The 20,018-nt window shown below is 43.7% G+C and overlaps 1 protein-coding gene across 1 annotated transcript in view; it reads right to left on the reverse strand.

Annotated features, from left to right (window-relative positions):
* Positions 1 to 7,651: 7,651 nt before the first annotated feature.
* Positions 7,652 to 20,018, reverse strand: part of LOC135522155 (metaxin-1-like) — a 28,433-nt gene continuing 16,066 nt past the window's right edge. Inside the window, exons 2-8 of the mRNA XM_064948161.1 lie at positions 17,057 to 17,126; positions 16,535 to 16,614; positions 15,588 to 15,680; positions 14,805 to 14,987; positions 11,467 to 11,543; positions 11,192 to 11,349; positions 7,652 to 11,063 (exon numbers count right to left, since the gene is read on the reverse strand). Coding sequence (XP_064804233.1) covers positions 10,822 to 11,063; positions 11,192 to 11,349; positions 11,467 to 11,543; positions 14,805 to 14,987; positions 15,588 to 15,680; positions 16,535 to 16,614; positions 17,057 to 17,126 — 903 coding nt within the window. The 3' untranslated portion in view covers positions 7,652 to 10,821. The remainder of the gene's footprint in view (positions 11,064 to 11,191; positions 11,350 to 11,466; positions 11,544 to 14,804; positions 14,988 to 15,587; positions 15,681 to 16,534; positions 16,615 to 17,056; positions 17,127 to 20,018) is intronic.

Consider the following 20,018-nt stretch of genomic DNA (forward strand, 5'->3'; position numbering starts at 1 on the left):
TTAGAGAGGATCTCATGTTAAATACTTTTGAAGGAATATGGCTACAGGTTCATCTGCCTAACCTAAAGCCCATTCTTGTGGGAAGCTGCTATAGACCACCAAGTGCTAACAGTCAGTATCTGGATGACATGTGTGAAATGCTTGATGAGGAATGTGAATTCAACAGATATATGTTCTGGTGATTTAAATATTAACTGGCTTTCATCAAGCTGCCCACTAAAGAAAAATATTCAAACTCTAACCAGTGCCTGCAACCTGGTTCAAGTTATCAGTCAACCTACCAGGGTAGTTACAAACAGCACAGGAATGAAATCATCAACATGTATTGATCACATCTTCACTGATGCTGCAGAAATGTGCTTGAAAGCAGTATCCAGAACCATCGGATGTAGTGATCACAAGACAGTAGCCATATCTAGGAAAACCACAGGCTGGGCCTAATATAGTGTTTAAGAGGTCATACAATAAGTTTCCCAGTTCTTCCATGGCCTGCATACTCACCAGACATGTCACCCACTGAGCATGTTTGGGATGCTCTGGATCGACCTGTACGACAGCGTGTTCAAGTTCCCGGCAATATACAGTAAATGGGACAACATTTACATTTACATTACATTTAAGTCATTTAGCAGACGCTCTTATCCAGAGCGACTTACAAATTGGTGAATTCACCTTCTGACATCCAGTGGAACAGCCACTTTACAATAGTGCATCTAAATCATTAAGGGGGGGTGGTGAGAAGGATTACTTATCTTATCCTAGGTATTCCTTGAAGAGGTGGGGTTTCAGGTGTCTCCGGAAGGTGGTGATTGACTCCGCTGTCCTGGCGGTGAGGGAGTTTGTTCCACCATTGGGGGGCCAGAGCAGCGAACAGTTTTGACTGGGCTGAGCGGGAACTGTACTTCCTCAATGGTAGGGAGGCGAGCAGGCCAGAGGTGGATGAACGCAGTGCCCTTGCTTGGGTGTAGGGCCTGATCAGAGCCTGGAGGTACTGCGGTGCCGTTCCCCTCACAGCTCCGTAGGCAAGCACCATGGTCTTGTAGCGGATGCGAGCTTCAACTGGAAGCCAGTGGAGAGAGCGGAGGAGCGGGGTGACGTGAGAGAATAATAATAATAATAATAATAATAATAATATATCCCATTTAGCAGACGCTTTTGTCCAAAGCGACTTACAAGTCGGCTGGGGCCACTACTTTTACATATGGGTGGCCCCAGCGGGGAATCGAACCCACGACGCTTGGCGTTGCAAGCGCCATGCTCTACCGACTGAGCCACACAGGAGAACTTGGGAAGGTTGAACACCAGACGGGCTGCGGCGTTCTGGATGAGTTGTAGGGGTTTAATGGCACAGGCAGGGAGCCCAGCCAACAGCGAGTTGCAGTAATCCAGACGGGAGATGACAAGTGCCTGGATTAGGACCTGCGCCGCTTCCTGTGTGAGGCAGGGTCGTACTCTGCGGATGTTGTAGAGCATGAACCTACAGGAACGGGCCACCGCCATGATGTTGGTTGAGAACGACAGGGTGTTGTCCAGGATCACGCCAAGGTTCTTAGCGCTCTGGGAGGAGGACACAATGGAGTTGTCAACCGTGATGGCGAGATCATGGAACGGGCAGTCCTTCCCCGGGAGGAAGAGCAGCTCCGTCTTGCCGAGGTTCAGCTTGAGGTGGTGATCCGTCATCCACACTGATATGTCTGCCAGACATGCAGAGATGCGATTCGCCACCTGGTCATCAGAAGGGGGAAAGGAGAAGATTAATTGTGTGTCGTCTGCATAGCAATGATAGGAGAGACCATGTGAGGTTATGACAGAGCCAAGTGACTTGGTGTATAGCGAGAATAGGAGAGGGCCTAGAACAGAGCCCTGGGGGACACCAGTGGTGAGAGCGCGTGGCGAGGAGACAGATTCTCGCCACGCCACCTGGTAGGAGCGACCTGTCAGGTAGGACGCAATCCAAGCGTGGGCCGCGCCGGAGATGCCCAACTCGGAGAGGGTGGAGAGGAGGATCTGATGGTTCACAGTATCGAAGGCAGCCGATAGGTCTAGAAGGATGAGAGCAGAGGAGAGAGAGTTAGCTTTAGCAGTGCGGAGCGCCTCCGTGATACAGAGAAGAGCAGTCTCAGTTGAATGACTAGTCTTGAAACCTGACTGATTTGGATCAAGAAGGTCATTCTGAGAGAGATAGTGGGAGAGCTGGCCAAGGACGGCACGTTCAAGAGTTTTGGAGAGAAAGAAAGAAGGGATACTGGTCTGTAGTTGTTGACATCGGAGGGATCGAGTGTAGGTTTTTTCAGAAGGGGTGCAACTCTCGCTCTCTTGAAGACGGAAGGGACGTAGCCAGCGGTCAGGGATGAGTTGATGAGCGAGGTGAGGTAAGGGAGAAGGTCCCCGGAAATGGTCTGGAGAAGAGAGGAGGGGATAGGGTCAAGCGGGCAGGTTGTTGGGCGGCCGGCCGTCACAAGAAGCGAGATTTCATCTGGAGAGAGAGGGGAGAAAGAGGTCAGAGCACAGGGTAGGGCAGTGTGAGCAGAACCAGCGGTGTCGTTTGACTTAGCAAACGAGGATCGGATGTCGTCGACCTTCTTTTCAAAATGGTTGACGAAGTCATCTGCAGAGAGGGAGGGGGGGGAGGGGGAGGAGGATTCAGGAGGGAGGAGAAGGTGGCAAAGAGCTTCCTAGGGTTAGAGGCAGATGCTTGGAATTTAGAGTGGTAGAAAGTGGCTTTAGCAGCAGAGACAGAGGAGGAAAGTGTAGAGAGGAGGGAGTGAAAGGATGCCAGGTCCGCAGGGAGGCAGTTTTCCTCCATTTCCGCTCGGCTGCCCGGAGCTCTGTTCTGTGAGCTCGCAATGAGTCATCGAGCCACGGAGCGGGAGGGGAGGACCGAGCCGGCCTGGAGGATAGGGGACATAGAGAGTCAAAGGATGCAGAAAGGGAAGAGAGGAGGGTTGAGGAGGCAGACTCAGGAGAAAGGTTGGAGAAGGTATGAGCAGAGGGAAGAGATGATAGGATGGAAGAGGAGAGAGTAAGGGGGAGAGAGAGCGAAGGTTGGGACGGCGCGATACCATCCGAGTAGGGGCAGTGTGGGAAGTGTTGGATGAGAGCGAGAGGGAAAAGGATACAAGGTAGTGGTCGGAGACTTGGAGGGAGTTGCAATGAGGTTAGTGGAAGAACAGCATCTAGTAAAGATGAGGTCGAGCGTATTGCCTGCCTTGTGAGTAGGGGGAAGGTGAGAGGGTGAGGTCAAAAGAGGAGAGGAGTGGAAAGAAGGAGGCAGAGAGGAATGAGTCAAAGGTAGATGGGGAGGTTAAAGTCGCCCAGGACTGTGAGAGGTGAGCCGTCCTCAGGAAAGGAGCTTATCAAGGCATCAAGCTCATTGATGAACTCTCCGAGGGAACCTGGAGGGCGATAAATGATAAGGATGTTAAGCTTGAAAGGGCTGGTAACTGTGACAGCATGGAATTCAAAGGAGGCGATAGATAGATGGGTAAGGGGGAGAGAGAGAATGACCACTTGGAAGAGATGAGGATCCCGGTGCCACCACCCCGCTGACCAGAAGCTCTCGGGGTGTGCGAGAACACGTGGGCGGACGAAGAGAGAGCAGTAGGAGTAGCAGTGTTATCTGTGGTGATCCATGTTTCCGTCAGTGCCAGGAAGTCGAGGGACTGGAGGGAGGCATAGGCTGAGATGAACTCTGCCTTGTTGGCCGCAGATCGGCAGTTCCAGAGGCTACCGGAGACCAGGAACTCCACGTGGGTCGTGCGCGCTGGGACCACCAGATTAGGGTGGCCGCGGCCACGCGGTGTGGAGCGTTTGTATGGTCTGTGCAGAGAGGAGAGAACAGGGATAGATAGACACATAGTTGACAGGGTACAGAAGAGGCTACGCTAATGCAAAGGAGATTGGAATGACAAGTGGACTACACGTCTCGAATGTTCAGAAAGTTAAGCTACGTAGCAAGAATCTTATTGACTAAAATGATTGAAATGATACAGTACTGCTGGAGTAGGCTAGCTGGTAGTGGCTGCGATGTAGCTAACCTAGAAAATCGCTCTAGGCTAAACAATTGACTTAGATACAAAGACGGCTATGTAGCTAGCTAGCTACGATCAAACAAAACAAACCGTTGTACTGTAATAGTTCCACTGGCCACAATCAACAGCCTGATCAATGCATGAGGCAGCGCGACAAATGGTGGTCACACCAGATACGGACTGTTTTTCTGATCCACAGTCCAACCTTTTTTTTTAAGGTATCCGTGACCAACAGATGCATATCTGTATTCCCAGTCATGTGAAATCCATAGATTAGGGCCTAATGTATTTAAAATGACTGATTTACTTATATGAACTGTAACTCTGTAAAATCTTTGAAATTGTTGTGTTTATATATTTTTCAGTATAAATGTGCACTGGAGATCACGTCATTACCAAGTGTATTACTGCATGTGTACAAAGCACACATATCTATTTTTAATATCAGTGTTAACAGAAGAAGGCTACAGAAATGACTACATTCAACAAATATTTAGAATCTTTGTAAAATGGCCATTTCGTTTCGCATGAAAAGGCTACATGAGTATAACTTCTACATGCATAAAACTTCTCTCCTCAAGTCTCCAGACCTCCCCTTTCTTTTCCTATCCCTCAGCTTGTGAAATGTTTTTGTTTGATTACTTATGAGTTGCCGGGGCAACTTGGGTTTAACAGCATGTGATGGAGAAAATAGATTTCTCATACATGTTCTTTATTGGACCTTGATGACAACTGGATAGGACTATGCAAAATATAGACCCACTCATTGTTGTCACCTTTCCAACAGGCCTGTACTATGTATGGTTTTAGATTCCAGAGTCGGGTTTTTCATATGGATTTTCCTGAGAGGAAAATATGAGTGAATGTACTGTCTTATCCTGGTCGAGTTGAATGTGTTATGATTCACCGTTTTAGCACTATTTACCTAACTAAATCCAGCCGAATTTCTGACCTATGTTCATTGCTGCAGCGTGCGATTATGTCTGATTCGTGGAAAATGAGGGTGATCATGTACAAGCGTTTTTCCCCCCACTTAAAACAGGAATTCTTTCCCAGATCATTTTTCAAGGTCATTAAACTCAGCCCCTAGAGATTTCATTGAAAGCAGAGGGAGTTCCTTTTATTCGCGGTGCAGCTCGCTGATTGCTACAAAGCCCATGAGGGCAGAAGGGTGGATCTCAAATATTCCAATGCGGAAAGAGACGCGCATGCTACGCCACGCACTCACGCACACGCTAAACAAAACCAAAACCCTGCGTCAACAGGAGGTAACGCGGGATTCCTTGCCGATGGCGTCATGCGCAGATGTTGGTATGCGGAGACCAGGTTCGAGTGAAACTTGTTATTGGGGCAACAAGGAGGGGGGATGCCAGGAACTACGAGGCCAGGTGCACAGTCACTGTATTCCCTAAAATAAAACATATGGAAATGTTTATGCATCCTTATTGGTCATGTGGCATGTCTATTTCTTATTAAAAACTGTGTTTTTCGAGCCCTGAATGCTTATTGGCTGACAGCCATGGTATATCAGACCGTATACCACGGGTATGACAAAACATGTATTTTTACTACTCTAATTACCTTGGTAACCAGTTTATAATACCAATAAGACACATCAGGGGTTTGTGGTATATGGCCAATAAACCACACCACCTCAGGGCTTATTGCTTAAACAATATTCTCCCAACCTTTTATCTGACCAAACTGCAGTAATATTCAAATATGCAACCTGGTCTGAGAGCACTTCATATTATTCTGGATGGAAATCTGAGATACTCATTTTGTATGATATGTTACAAACTACAATTCGTATGGTATGTTACGATTTAGAAAACGTACAATATGCTACAAATTTGCAAAGTGTACATTATGTTACGAATTTGCAAAACGTATGATATGTTACGAATTCTAATTTGTTGTGGCTAACATTAGCTAGATGGCTAATGCTAGTTAGCTGGCTAACTTTAGCTAGGATATGGGTTATGGTTAAGGTAAGGATTAAGGTTAAATAGTTAAGGTTAGGGTTAGCTAAAAGGGTTAAGGTTAGGGGAAGGGTTAGCGAACATGCAAAGTATTTACAAAGTAGCAAAAAAGTAGTAAGTAGTTGAAAAGTTGCTAAAATGCTAAAATTGTTCATGATGAGTTTCAAATACACAACATTTGGGTTGCTAAACGTTCCTATTATACACCAACCATCCACCCAAGATCCCAGAAATATTCCACACACATAAAAAGCATATTTTTTGCACAAATGTATTTACATCCCTGTTCGTGAGCATTTTTCCTTTGTCAAGATAATCTATCCGCCTGACAGGAGTGGCATATTAAGAGACTGATTTAACAGCATGACCATGACACAGGTGCACCTTGTGCTGGGGGCAATAAAAGGCCACTCTAAAATGTGCAGTTTTGTCACATCACAATGCCACAAATGTCTCAAGTTTTGAGGAAGTGTGCAATTGGCATGCTGACTGCAGGAATGTCCCAAAAAATGTTGCCAGAGAATGTAATGTTAATTTCTCTACCATAAGCCCCCTCCAATGTCATTGTAGAGAACTTGGCAGTACGTCCAACCGGCCTCACAACCAAACCACGTGTAACCACGCCAGACCAGGACCTCCATTTCCGCTTCTTCACATGCGGGATCGTCTGAGACCAGCCACCCGGACAGTTGGGGAAACTGTAGATTTGCACATCCCAAAGAATTTCTGCACTAACTGTCAGAAACCATCTCCGGGAAGATCATCTGCATGCTTGTTGTCCTCACTAGGGTGACCTGACTGCAGTTTGGCATAACTGCCTTCATTTGATAAATGCTCACATTCGATGGCCACTTGCATGCTGGAGAAGTGTGCTCTTCAAGAATAAATCCCAGGTTCAACTGTAGTGGGCAGATAGCAGAAAACGTGTATGGCGTCGTGTGGGCGAGCCCCATGGTGGCAGTGGGGTTATGTCATGGGAAGGCATAAACTACGGACAACAAACACACTTGTTTTTTATCGATGGCAATAAATGTCGCAAGGATCTGTACACCATTCCTGGAAGCTGAAAATGTCCCAGTTTTTCCGTGGCCTGCATACTCACCCGACATGTCACCCATTGAGCATGTTTGGGATGCTCTGGACCTACGTGTACGACAGCGTCTTCCAGTTCCCGCCAATTTCCAGCAACTTCGCACAGCCATTGAAGAGGAGTGGGACAACATTCCAAAGGTCACAATCAACAGTGTGATTAACTATGTGAAGAAGCTGTGTTGAGGCAAATGGTGGTCACACCAGATACTGACTGTTTTTCTTTTAAAGGTATCTGTGAGCAACGGATACATATCTGTATTCCCAGTCATGTGAAATCTATTGATTAGGACATACTGAATTTATTTAAACAAACTGATTTCTTATATGAACTGTAAGTCAGTAAAATCTTGCATGTTGCATTTATATTGTTGTTCAGTGTAGTCTATGAGACCAGGCTGAAATATGAATCCATATGTTGTAATATGTTATATGAGGTGCAGCATGCTCTTTCATCTTTCCAAGCACCCCTGTTCCAGATACCCTGAACTTTTGATAGGCCTATCACAATAGTTACTACACAAAATAACGTATCTCCTCCACACAATATTAAAGTATGCATGTATGTGACCCATTTATTCAACCATGAAAATAAAACCCACATTAATATATTTACAGTTTGGTTTTTCAACTCCTATTCACGCTATAGCATTTGTATGCTATACAGTGGGGCAAAAAAGTATTTAGTCAGCCACCAATTGTGCAAGTTCTCCCACTTAAAAGATGAGAGAGGCCTGTAATTTTCATCATAGGTACACTTCAACTATGACAGACAAAATGAGATTTTTTTTTCTTCCAGAAAGTCACATTGTAGGATTTTTTATGAATTTATTTGCAAATCATGGTGGAAAATAAGTATTTGGTCAATAACAAAAGTTTATCTCAATACTTTGTTATATACCCTTTTATATACCCTTTTTTGGCAATGACAGGGGTCAAACATTTTCTGTAAGTCTTCACAAGGTTTTCATACACTGTTGCTGGTATTTTGGCCCATTCCTCCATGCAGATCTCCTCTAGAGCAGTGATGTTTTGGGGCTGTTGCTGGGCAACACGGACCTTCAACTACCTCCAAAGATTTTCTATGGTGTTGAGATCTAGAGACTGGCTAGGCCACTCCAGGACCTTGAAATGCTTCTTACGAAGCCACTCCTTCGTTGCCCGGGCGGTGTGTTTGGGTTCATTGTCATGCTGAAAGACCCAGCCACGTTTCATCTTCAATGCCCTTGCTGATGGAAGGAGGTTTTCACTCAAAATCTTACGATACATGGCTCCATTCATTCTTTCCTTTACACGGATCAGTCGTCCTGGTCCCTTTGCAGAAAAACAGCCCCAATGCATGATGTTTCCACCCCCATGCTTCACAGTACGTATGGTGTTCTTTGGATGGAACTCAGCATTCTTTGTCCTCCAAACATGACGAGTTGAGTTTTTACCAAAAAGTTCTATTTTGGTTTCATCTGACCATATGATATTCTCCCAATCTTCATCTGGATCATTCAAATGCTCTCTAGCAAACTTCAGACGGGCCTGGACATGTACTGGCTTAAACAGGGGGACACGTCTGGCACTGCAGGATTTGAGTCCCTGGCGGCGGTGTGTTACTGATGGTAGGCTTTGTTACTTTGGTCCCAGCTCTCTGCAGGTCATTCACTAGGTCCCCCCGTGTGGTTCTGGGATTTTTGCTCACCGTTCTTGTGATCATTTTGACCCCACGGGGTGAGATCTCACGTGGAGCCCCAGATCGAGGGAGATTATCAGTGGTCTTGTATGTCTTCCATTTCTTAATAATTGATCCCACAGTTGATTTCTTCAAACCAAGCTGCTTACCTATTGCAGATTCAGTCTTCCCAGCCTGGTGCAGGTCTACAATTTTGTTACTGGTGTCCTTTGACAGCTCTTTGGTCTTGGCCATAGTGGAGTTTGGAGTGTGACTGTTTGAGGTTGTGGACAGGTGTCTTTTATACTGATAACAAGTTCAAACAGGTGCCATTAATACAGGTAACGAGTGGAGGACAGAGGAGCCTCTTAAAGAAGAAGTTATAGGGCTGTGAGAGCCAGAAATCTTGCTTGTTTGTAGGTGACCAAATACTTATTTTCCACCATAATTTGCAAATAAATTCATGAAAAATCCTACAATGTGATTTTCTGGATTTTCTTTTCTCATCTTGTCTGTCATAGTGTACCTGTGATGAAAATTACAGACCTCTCTCATCTTTTTAAGTGGGAGAACTTGCACAATTGGTGGCTGACTAAATACTTTTTTGCCCCACTGTATATATTCATGCTACAGGTGTTCCCCCTCAATATGGGACCATCATCTTTACACACCACATCCTCATTTTGGCATATATTTATTGTATCGGGTTCTGAGGGTAGCCTTGAAAGTGTTTGGTTAAGTTTAGGCAAGTAATCCCAATTGGTTAAGGTCAGGCAGGTTCGGGGTTTAGATTACATTTAGGAAATAAATGTGATTGGTTAAGTTTAGGGGTAATGTGTATGGCAACCTGTGTGTAACATTAGTTCTGCCATCAAAACAAGATTGAATAAGGTTAACTCTACTAACGATTGCATTACAAATTTACATACCATAAATTATGTATCTCCAACAGGCTACCTTTAAGAAATTGAAAGATAGAAAGTCAATGAGTTTCTTGCAACTCTGAATTAGACAATAATGTAACCCTGTATTGCTGAAGAGATCAACAGTAACCCATCATTCTAAAGCAGGAGAAGCCTTTACACAGCGAGCAGATGTATAGGAACATTAAAGTGATTTATTGAACTTCGCTGTTTCTTGTATTGAATGATGCTTTGACTTGCTGCAATGCAGGAATAGGGCCAGCACAGTCTTCACTACAGCACACATTATGCATATGCTGTTTGAGCACAAATTGCACCGGGGAGGGCAATTTCCACAAGATTTTGAATCGGCCCGGAAACATTTAAATGCCCCAAACTTCAGGCTTGGCCCTCAAATTCATGGTAGGTGAAAAATGATAAAACAGTTCTCAGCCTGACAAGCAATAATATTAAAAGGATATAAACCAAGAAATCACCCCTTTATTTCCTCTGTTGAAATTATTATTATTAAACATCTAGAGACCTCACACACTGTTTACTGTGGTGGAGATTGTGGTTATCTTGGCAAGTGTTCAGAAAGAATGTGCTAATGCTACTAAGAAGTCAGTAACATTTCAATTTTCACAAATGCTACCTGGGATTTGTTCCCTCAATAATATCATTTACACACGAAAGTATAATCAGTTGGATTAGATAAAGCACCAGGAAATTGAGAAAAGCAAAGCGACGTCATGATTTGGATCTATGATTATCGTGCAATGGCAGTCAAAATAAAGCAGAGAAAACATCCAAACATTCTCCAAGTAAGACATTGAAGCACTCTTGGTACAAGCATCTTAATGTATATTCCCACAGTGCTGCTCCTCCTCTTCATCGTACTCTACAGCTTTGGCCCAATCAAACACCAATCCCTTGCCCCTTCTTCCTATTGACTCCTCCTCCAGGATCTGAAGGGATTGTTGAGGCATCAGCAGTAGAGTAAACGTTCCACCTAGTCTAGAAGGCTAACTGGAGTTTCTGCCATATTGGTTAACACCTTTCCAGTCATTCCAGACTGATGAGGGAGCGTCAACGAAGAATTAGGAATAGAGACAGGAGATCAGTTTTGAGTTGTGGCCGTCTCCTCCTCCCCATCCTCAGCCCTCCTCCTCCCCATCCTCCTCTTCCCCGTGGGAGGAGAGTGACCTGAGACCTGGGGAACGGTGGTCTAGTGCCTCCTGCTGGACGTGTTGAATAGCCACAATGCCGGTGAGGAGGGCATAGCTCAACATAGCGCCCAGGGCCACCAGGACTGACAGCAGCTGCTTGCGCCGCTTACCAGGCTCGTTGTCAACGTCACCCCCTTCAGGCTGGGAGGACACCTTGCGACTGATACCTTCTGCACAAAAGATAAACAAGAAAAAGTGTGAGACATGGAATTCAAAAGTTAAAAATAGCAAGTTATATAATAGATATCATTGAAGACAATGTCATACTGCATGTACAGTATGTTATGTGGTCCCACACCTCGTCCCTCGCTGGGGAAGTAGAGTGCCAGAATGTTGGAGCAGAAGTGGCTCAGGTTGTCCAGTGATTTGAGGTGCTGCTGGAGTCTTCCATTGGGCAGTTTCATCTTCAGGATGGGCACCAAGTAGCCAAAGACGAAAGCATCTAGAGATGAAGGACTGGAGGGAACAGCGTCATGTAGTTAGAGATACATATGGATGCCATGCAAGTGAATTAAGTTGAGGTGCTGAATTCCCAGTTCAGTGTCAAGGTAGAACCTCTCTGTGTGGACTTACGAGTCTCCAAAGAAGAACTTGTTTGAGCCCAGCCTCTGCGAGATAAGGTTCATACACTCCATAGCATCGCGGTACAGCTGTAGAGAGAAAGGTGTTGACAAACCAACCTCAGGCCAAATTCTCACATCATTTTGAATCATGATATATTCCTTATTATAAACTGGGTGGTTCGAGTCCTGAATTCTGATCAAATCAAAGTTTATTTGTCACGTGCCGAATACAACAGGTGCAGACCTTACAGTGAAATGCTTACTTACAGGCTCTAACCAATAGTGCAAAAAAGGTATTAGGTGAACAATAGGTAAGTAAAGAAATAAAAACAACAGTAAAAATAAAGGCTATATACAGTAGTGAGGCTTTAAAAGTAGCGAGGCTACATACAGACACCGGTTAGTCAGGCTGATTGAGGTAGTATGTACATGTAGATATGGTTAAAGTGATGAACAGAGACTAGCAGTAGCGTAAAAGAGGGGTTGGCGGGTTGTGGGTGGTGGGACACAATGCAGATAGCCTGGTTAGCCAATGTGCGGGAGCACTGGTTGGTCGGCCCAATTGAGGTAGTATGTACATACAGTGGGGAGAACAAGTATTTGATACACTGCTGATTTTGCAGGTTTTCCTACTTACAAAGCATGTAGAGGTCTGTAATTTTTATCATAGGTACACTTCAACTGTGAGGCGGATTCTAAAACAAAATTCCAGAAAATCACATTGTATGATTTTGAAGTAATTAATTTGCATTTTATTGCATGACATAAGTATTTGATACATCAGAAAATAACTTTATATTTGAAACAGAAACCTTTGTTTGCAATTACAGAGATCATACGTTTCCTGTAGTTCTTGACCAGGTTTGCACACACTGCAGCAGGGATTTTGGCCCACTCCTCCATACAGACCTTCTCCAGATCCTTCAGGTTTCGGGACTGTTGCAGGGCAATACGGACTTTCAGCTTTCTCCAAAGACTTTCTATTGGGTTCAGGTCTGGAGACTGGCTAGGCCACACCAGGACCTTGAGATGCTTCTTACGGAGCCACTCCTTAGTTGTCCTGGCTGTGTGTTTCGGGTCGTTGTCATGCTGGAAGACCCAGCCACAACCCATCTTCAATGCTCTTACTGAGGGAAGGAGGTTGTTGGCCAAGATCTAGCGATACATGGCCCCATCCATCCTCCCCTCAATACGGTGCAGTCGTCCTGTCCCCTTTGCAGAAAAGCATCCCCAAAGAAGGTTTCCACCTCCATGTTTCACAGTTGGAATGGTTTCCTTGGGGTTGTACCCATCCTTCTTCTTCCTCCAAACACGATGAGTGGAGTTTAGACCAAAAAGCTCTATTTTGGTCTCATCAGACCACATGACCTTCTCCCATTTCTCCTCTGGGTCATCCAGATGGTCATTGGCAAACTTCCGACGGGCCTGGACATGCACTGGCTTGAGCAGGGGGACCTTGCGTGCGCTGCAGGATTTTAATCCATGATGGCGTAGTGTGTTACTAATGGTTTTCTTTGAGACTGTGGTCCCAGCTCTCCTTCAGGTCATTGACCAGGTCCTGTTGTGTAGTTCTGGGCTGATCCCTCACCTTCCTCATGATCATTGATACCCCACAAGGTGAGATTCTAATAATTGCAAAATCGGCAGTGTATCAAATACTTGTTCTCCCCACTGTAAGTGTATAGTTAAAGTGACTAAGCATATATGATAAACAGAGAGTAGCAGTAGCGTAAAAACACCTGATTGGCTGACAGCTGTGGTATATGAGACCGTATACCACGGGTATGACGAAACATTTTTACTGCTCTAATGACGTTGGTAACCAGTTTATAATAGCAATAAGGCACCTCGGGGGTTTGTGCTATATGGCCAATATACCACGGCTAAGGGCTGTGTCCAGGTACTCTGCGTAGCGTCGTGCATAAGAACCAGTGGCGGATTTAGGCAGAAGCGTAATGGGCAGCCGCCCAGGCACATTGCCGGGGGCATGGGGCGCCCGCAAAAAAAAAAAAAAGTATTCCGAATGGTGACATTTGCGCGATCGGTTTTCTATCGCTCATTTGCACATCACGTCAATGATATCATGTCACCGTGTGGGACCGTGGGTCAATTAACCTAATCGGAGTGGGCACCCTTATTCTAGTTTTTTTGTGTGTTTTTTGTTAGGAATAAGGTAATAGTGTAATAATTGAATTCTCTTTTTTATTTGTATTTATATACTATAATTTGTTTCCATTTGTCTTTGTTACTGCTTTTTGATATTTAAGAGTCTTATTTTTGTATATATATTTATATCGTTGTTAAATGTAATGATTATTTATTTGTTGTTCCAAATGTCTGAATAAAAATTACAGTTAGTGCAGAATGGTGCTGAAGGGTGGGGGGGGGGTTCACCCAGGGAGCCATACAAGCTTGAACCGCCAATGATAAGAACAGCCCATAGCCGTGGTATATTGGCCATATACCACACCCCCCTGTCTTATTGCTTAAATCAACTTCTGCAAGAGGTTATACCAAAACACTGGTCTAGGTTCAGCTTACCGCATCCATATTCAGATCTTTAATCATTACAGGACTGATAAGAGGTACCCTGGACCTGAGCCTGTATGTAGATAAGCTTTGCCCTGGACCAGCGCTTTGGGAAACAAGTCGAGTTCCCATGGCAAGCCTATAAACCATTAAGTCATAACAGGGAGGAGCAATGATGTCTGAAGCATGCATCAGCTCAGCTACGGAGGCAAGTCCAATGTTCACACCTCAGCACATGGTTTAATCACAGCGTAACACCCCCAATGGCCCTATTCACACATTATTTTTTTGTTTGTTGATAACCTATCCCAATTAACACACCTGGAATTTTATGGCCATTTTTAGGTGTTTTTAATGAAAAGTAGTAATCTAACTTGCTAACAGCAGTGATATATTTAAAATATGTGTTGTACAAGACCGAACTGGACAATAACTCAAAACCAAAACATGTGGTTGGCACTCAGGAAATAGTCTTGAACCTCTCACATGTGTTTCAGCATGGATTTCTTCCTCAATGCATGACTGCATGTTTTTGTATCAGGTGCCATTTTTGCAGAGTGATGCATTCTCAACAATATATGTATCTAAGGTTTTTCCTTCATACCATTTAAAACAAAATCACCACAGTATTATTTTTCACATTAAGATTTCTGTATAAACAATATAAATGATATGGTACCAATACAGTATGCTCCCCCCATACTAGACGGATTGCAAAGGGCCCCATAATAAAATGTTCTTTAGAAAGACTATTAAAACAACAATTGCCTTTGGGTGTACCTACCCTACCCTACCTCCTCCATCTCCCTCTCAACTCACCTCCTTCTCCACCTCCTCGCCTGCTGTCAACTCTTCGTCTCCCCTGACCAGCCTCAGCCTCTGGAGCTGCTGGCGCTGAATGCTGCCAGGCAGGAAGAAGTTCAGAGGGAATGGGGCGTGATCCGCGTGCCAACGCCGAGTCACCTCCACATAGTTCTTAGGGTCAATCCACCGAGTATAGACCTAGACCAGAAAGAGAGAGAAGCACAAAAGTGTGAAAGAGATGCAAAAGGGCTTCTTCTACAAGCTAGAGGTAATGACATAGTAGTCACTATGAATTAGAATCCTTAGGATATTCAGATTTTTCAAACAGACACAAAATACAGCAGTTGAGCTACACATTTTGGCATTGAGAGCACAGTGGCTGTTTATCCCACTTCAAAGTGCTGCAGGAAGCCACAGGTTGTTCTATGTTGGCATGGTTCTGCTGGCACAGGAGATAATGTTTGAGGTATTTCTTTATAGGACACAATGAAGCACCAGTATAATTACCTACAATCTTTCTAGCGAGACAGAGAGAAGCAAAATTAAGTAGGACAAAAACACAGTAAGCGGTTATGTGACAAAATAAAATGACAAAATTATAATAACATTTTGCCATCATCGGAGTGATGTGGCACAACTCAGTCAGTAGTGCACAACCTAGTGACATCTTCCATGTCATCTCATTCTTGCTGAAATGTCTTCTACAACCTCGTTACTCATTCTATCCACACGCTCTCTATCACTCCCTTCAGCCCCTCCTTGTCTGTCTTGTTCTCTCTGAGTAACTGTGATCCTCACCAGAGCTGGCATCAGTTTTTCCTCCAGGAGTGAGATGAAGGCCAGAGTGTCTGCTCCCTCTTTGGCAGACAGGTCGAAGTCGGCATTGTATTTCTGAAAGATGGGTTCATATCACAACACACTTCAGGCGTTTCATCACCTTTCACGAACATCGCCAACAGGATTCATGGACCACAACATCTTAAACCAGTCTTGCTGTTGTCAGGTATTCTAAATCGTTTTTAAATCCCTTCTGGAACAATACCATGAACCCCCTTGGCTCAATTACACCATTAGCACTTTCCATGTTCTCCAGAAACCCATTGAAAAAATGGAAAAGCTACCTCTATGTGGAGGCCTTTAAGGGACTCCTGGTAGTCTAGGTGTTCTGGGTCAAGTGTTTTCCATCTAACCTCATGACTGCAGGCCAGTCAGTCTGAAATGGTGCATGCTGGGGTCAACAAGAACTCAACATGACTGGAAATCGTAGAGAGATTCTATCTCTACCTTCCTCTCCCTCCCTTGCTTTGGAGGGTAAAATAAGCTGTTTTTGACTGACTTTGGGAGGTTTGTCTGGAAAACCCACCATCCTTACCCATTTACTGTCTAATCCTTTGGGATGATCTCACCAGGGTTTCCTCCCTGTTCGCTGACATTGACACCACAACAGCACTTATCAATCTGCTTTGCATTGTGGTTTCTAACATCCCTACTGCAGTAGCTCACAACCCACCTACCAGTCAGGGGGCAGTTAGTATCTTGGATAATGGGTTCCATCTGGGCATTAGCTGAAGTGTGCATTTAATTGAGCTTGGGGGATGGGAGGAAAGATCATAGGAGACATTGATTTTTTCAATGGGAAATTGGATCATAATTCACTTTAAGCAAGTGTGGAACAGAGCATGGAGCAGCTCTTTCAGACAAACCAGAGGACTGTGCTGTACATAAACAGGCGGTCTCTCTGTCACCTGTTTCCTGAGGTGGATGATGATGTCACTGGGCCGAGACAGGCTCCCATTCTCGCTGGTCTTCAGGGCAGGCAGGGAGCCTAGCAAAGGAGAAAAATGCATCATAAAGACGGGCACCTCACAATGCCACTCATTAACAGCCACTGTTAATGTGACCATTACAGACCGATGGAGAGAGAACAGGAGAGTGGGATAGAGAGAAAATCAAGAGATGAAGAAGAGAGCGAAAAGGCAGAGGAGAGCCATTGGTGAAGAGAGGGAAGACATTAAGTCTGGAAAGTAAGAATCAAGAAAAACATACTATACAGATGGAGAAATAATGTAGTAAAAGAGAAAGGAATAACAAACAACAACAAAGTGAAACGAAGGAGCTATCTCCATTTTATTTCTTAGTCTTCCTGTGTTCCCTTTGATTATAGGAGAATATGCCTAGTTCTGAAATAAATTAATGCAGCCATGTTTCTCGAGTTGAGACAAAACAATATAAAAAAGGACCTAAAAACTAAAGATGAGACATCTTACCAGTGGGACTTCTCCAGGGGTTGCCGATCTTGTGAAGTTTGAGGGGTGCGCCTGCAAACTTTGCATAAGCCTGAAGGGAGATGATTAACAGATTAACGCTGAGCTAAAACATGTTGAGACAGACATACCTTAGTTTCCACAGCTTTGTACAATAAAAAAAAAGCATCCAGGAAGCATCCAAGCTGGGCCCAAAATAATTGCACTGACAAAGGGAGGGGGAGGGAGGCATGAACACCTCAATTAAGGCAGGCCCTTAGGACCCAATACACAACATGTAAAAACAAACAGCAAGCATATAAACAACATGATTGTGGGATAGGCTGCATAACTCTAGACACCAGGCTATACTCCATAACCTTTAGCACCACAGCAGAGTCTGGCCTACCCGGGACAAACCCTAACCCGGGCGACGCTGGGACAATTGTGCACCGTCCTATGGGACTCCCAATTACGTCCGGTTGTGATACAGCCTGGAATCGAACCAGGGTCTGTAGTGAGCCTCTAGCACTGAGATGCAGTGTCTTAGACCGCTGCGCCACTCGGGAGCCCCAGAAATAAAACACCCAAAACAACAAAAAGGATGAAATTAATGGTTGACACTAGGAATGAGACATTGAGCCTTCTGAAAAGGATGGAGGAAGAAAAAATAAAAAAACTGCGCAGGTGCAAAAATAGCAAATTAATTATTTGTAAAAACCTGTCCCTAATCACTGTGGACGGACATAAACACCTGTAGATGTAACAAGGTAGATTACATAATACTGATTTTTATCAATGGGAGAGGGGCATTTCTTGCATTAGACTGTTCAGATGGAGATTAGGGAAGAAAGAATGTGGAGCCTGCCCTGCCTGAAAGAGTCCTGGAGCATGCAGTGTGCGTAGGCAAGGGAAGGTAGTGGCAGGTAGCTGAGCCAGTTGTGATGGAACAAACTGTTCCTGAGTAGCCTATAAGGAGATTGAAAAAGTAGAAGGAAAGCAGTACAAGACCAGAGTAAAAAGGCTTGCGTAGGAGAAACTTCAATAGGCCTAATAGAAACAGAATAGGTGTCTAAACATAGCCTACATTCTCAAACTAAGATCAGGGCCCAGATTCACAAAACACTCCTTACACAAAAACTTAAGAAGCTTTAAAAAAATAAAATTAAAATTAAAAAAGTTCATAAAATAGTTCGTAAGTGCAATTCCTCAACAATATCTTAAGATTTAATGATTTTCTTACAAACTTCTCAAATATCTTCTTATGAATCTTCTTAAGATGTGCTAGGCAACCAATTTAGCTATCTATCAATGGCAATCATGTTAGCATAATTCGTACAGAGATTACTGTTACTAAAACATGTTCTTGGGTTTAAAATAAATAGATGAAGTTTGTGAGTGCATTAAACATGTTCAATCGCTTTCAAGAGCTTATTCTCCGACTGCCCATAGTTTAGGACAAGGGTTTAGCTATCTTGGAATTAAGAACAAATCCAATAACTTTATTTTCAATAATCTAATTTCTTCTTAACTTTTTGCTTAAGGAAGAAACATAATAAATAGAGAAAGAAAATTTCCAATAACATTTTTGAGGAATAGCAACTTTGCTTGACTTTCTTCACAAATCTAGTTATGGAAGAAAATGGCAGTTAAGAAGAAATTTCTTCTTAAGGTTGTGTCTATCTGGGCCCAGGTCACCATTCATGGAATGGTCCTTCATTTCAACGTACTGTGTCCTGCACTCACAAGGAAAATCATATTCCAGAATGAAATAAGCAAACAGTAATCGACTGCATTATTATGCCTTTCAATGGATCTCAAAGCAATTGTTGTATTGCATCAGACTTGATACAAATTAGCCTAAAGACACATTTCACTATAGCTTGACAAGGCAAATGCGCACAGCAACATTTATGATTGTATCTGGCTGATAGATAGCCATACATAAAATGACATTCCTATAAATGTGGTTCGGCAGAGTTGAACAGATCGACCTGACTGTGCTTGCAGACAGGTGTGACGGGATGTAATCTCATGGAAAAGAAGAGGTCATTCCTTCAACAGTGTCCGCAAGTACTTACAAACCCACTGTCAGCTGGCCCCAAGGCATTAAGAATGGCCTTAATGCTTTAATGTATCCTATAATCATCAAAAACCGATAACAAAATAATTTAGATTCAGTCATTCAATACCTTTTACCTCAAGAGATTAAATATAATCATGTAATTTAGGGTCTGCCCACAATAATGACAAACTGATCATATCACAAGCAGACATATGTATTAAGTCAACTGTGGCTTATTTAGATTGTACAATGTACAACAATAAAATAAACATTGGGCCTGGTGCTCCACTGCGAAGGACAGATATCACTTCAGATTGAAAGAAGAATGAGTTTAAGGCAGAACTAGATCTTCAATAATGGAATATCCAGTGAAAGTTAAGAGAGAGGAATGGAGAACAGCTGAAGTTCTCTCTGCAGTTGGCCAAAGTCACCCAACCAAAATGTAATTAAACACATCAAAGGCTGACATCATGGCTACGACTTTATTAGGAAATTCCTCCTCAACTTTTTATCTTTGGTTGTAAACCCGAAGACTAGCTAGACTGAAAATAAAATTCATATATTTATACCTACCCTACAGGTCTAAAAGACATAACTAATATATTGGTAGGCCTATGCAGATATGTAGCCTAGGTGAAGGCCTATCTTGAAGGAATTATTGTGCATAGTGCATACCATAACACACACACACACACAAAACATAAGGAACACCTGCTCTTTCCATGACAGACTGACCAGGTGAAAGCTACAATCCCTTATTGATGTCACCTGTTAAATCCAATTTAAATCAGTGAAGGGGATAAGTGAAATAATGATTTTTAAGCCTTGAGAATGAATTGTGTATGTGTGCCATTCAGAGGGTGAATGGGCAAGACAAAAGATTTTGGGGTATGAATGGGGTATTGTAGTAGGTGCCAGGTT

The sequence above is a fragment of the Oncorhynchus masou genome, chromosome 30 (assembly GCF_036934945.1).
Source record: "Oncorhynchus masou masou isolate Uvic2021 chromosome 30, UVic_Omas_1.1, whole genome shotgun sequence".
In the NCBI taxonomy this organism is placed as follows: domain Eukaryota; kingdom Metazoa; phylum Chordata; class Actinopteri; order Salmoniformes; family Salmonidae; genus Oncorhynchus; species Oncorhynchus masou.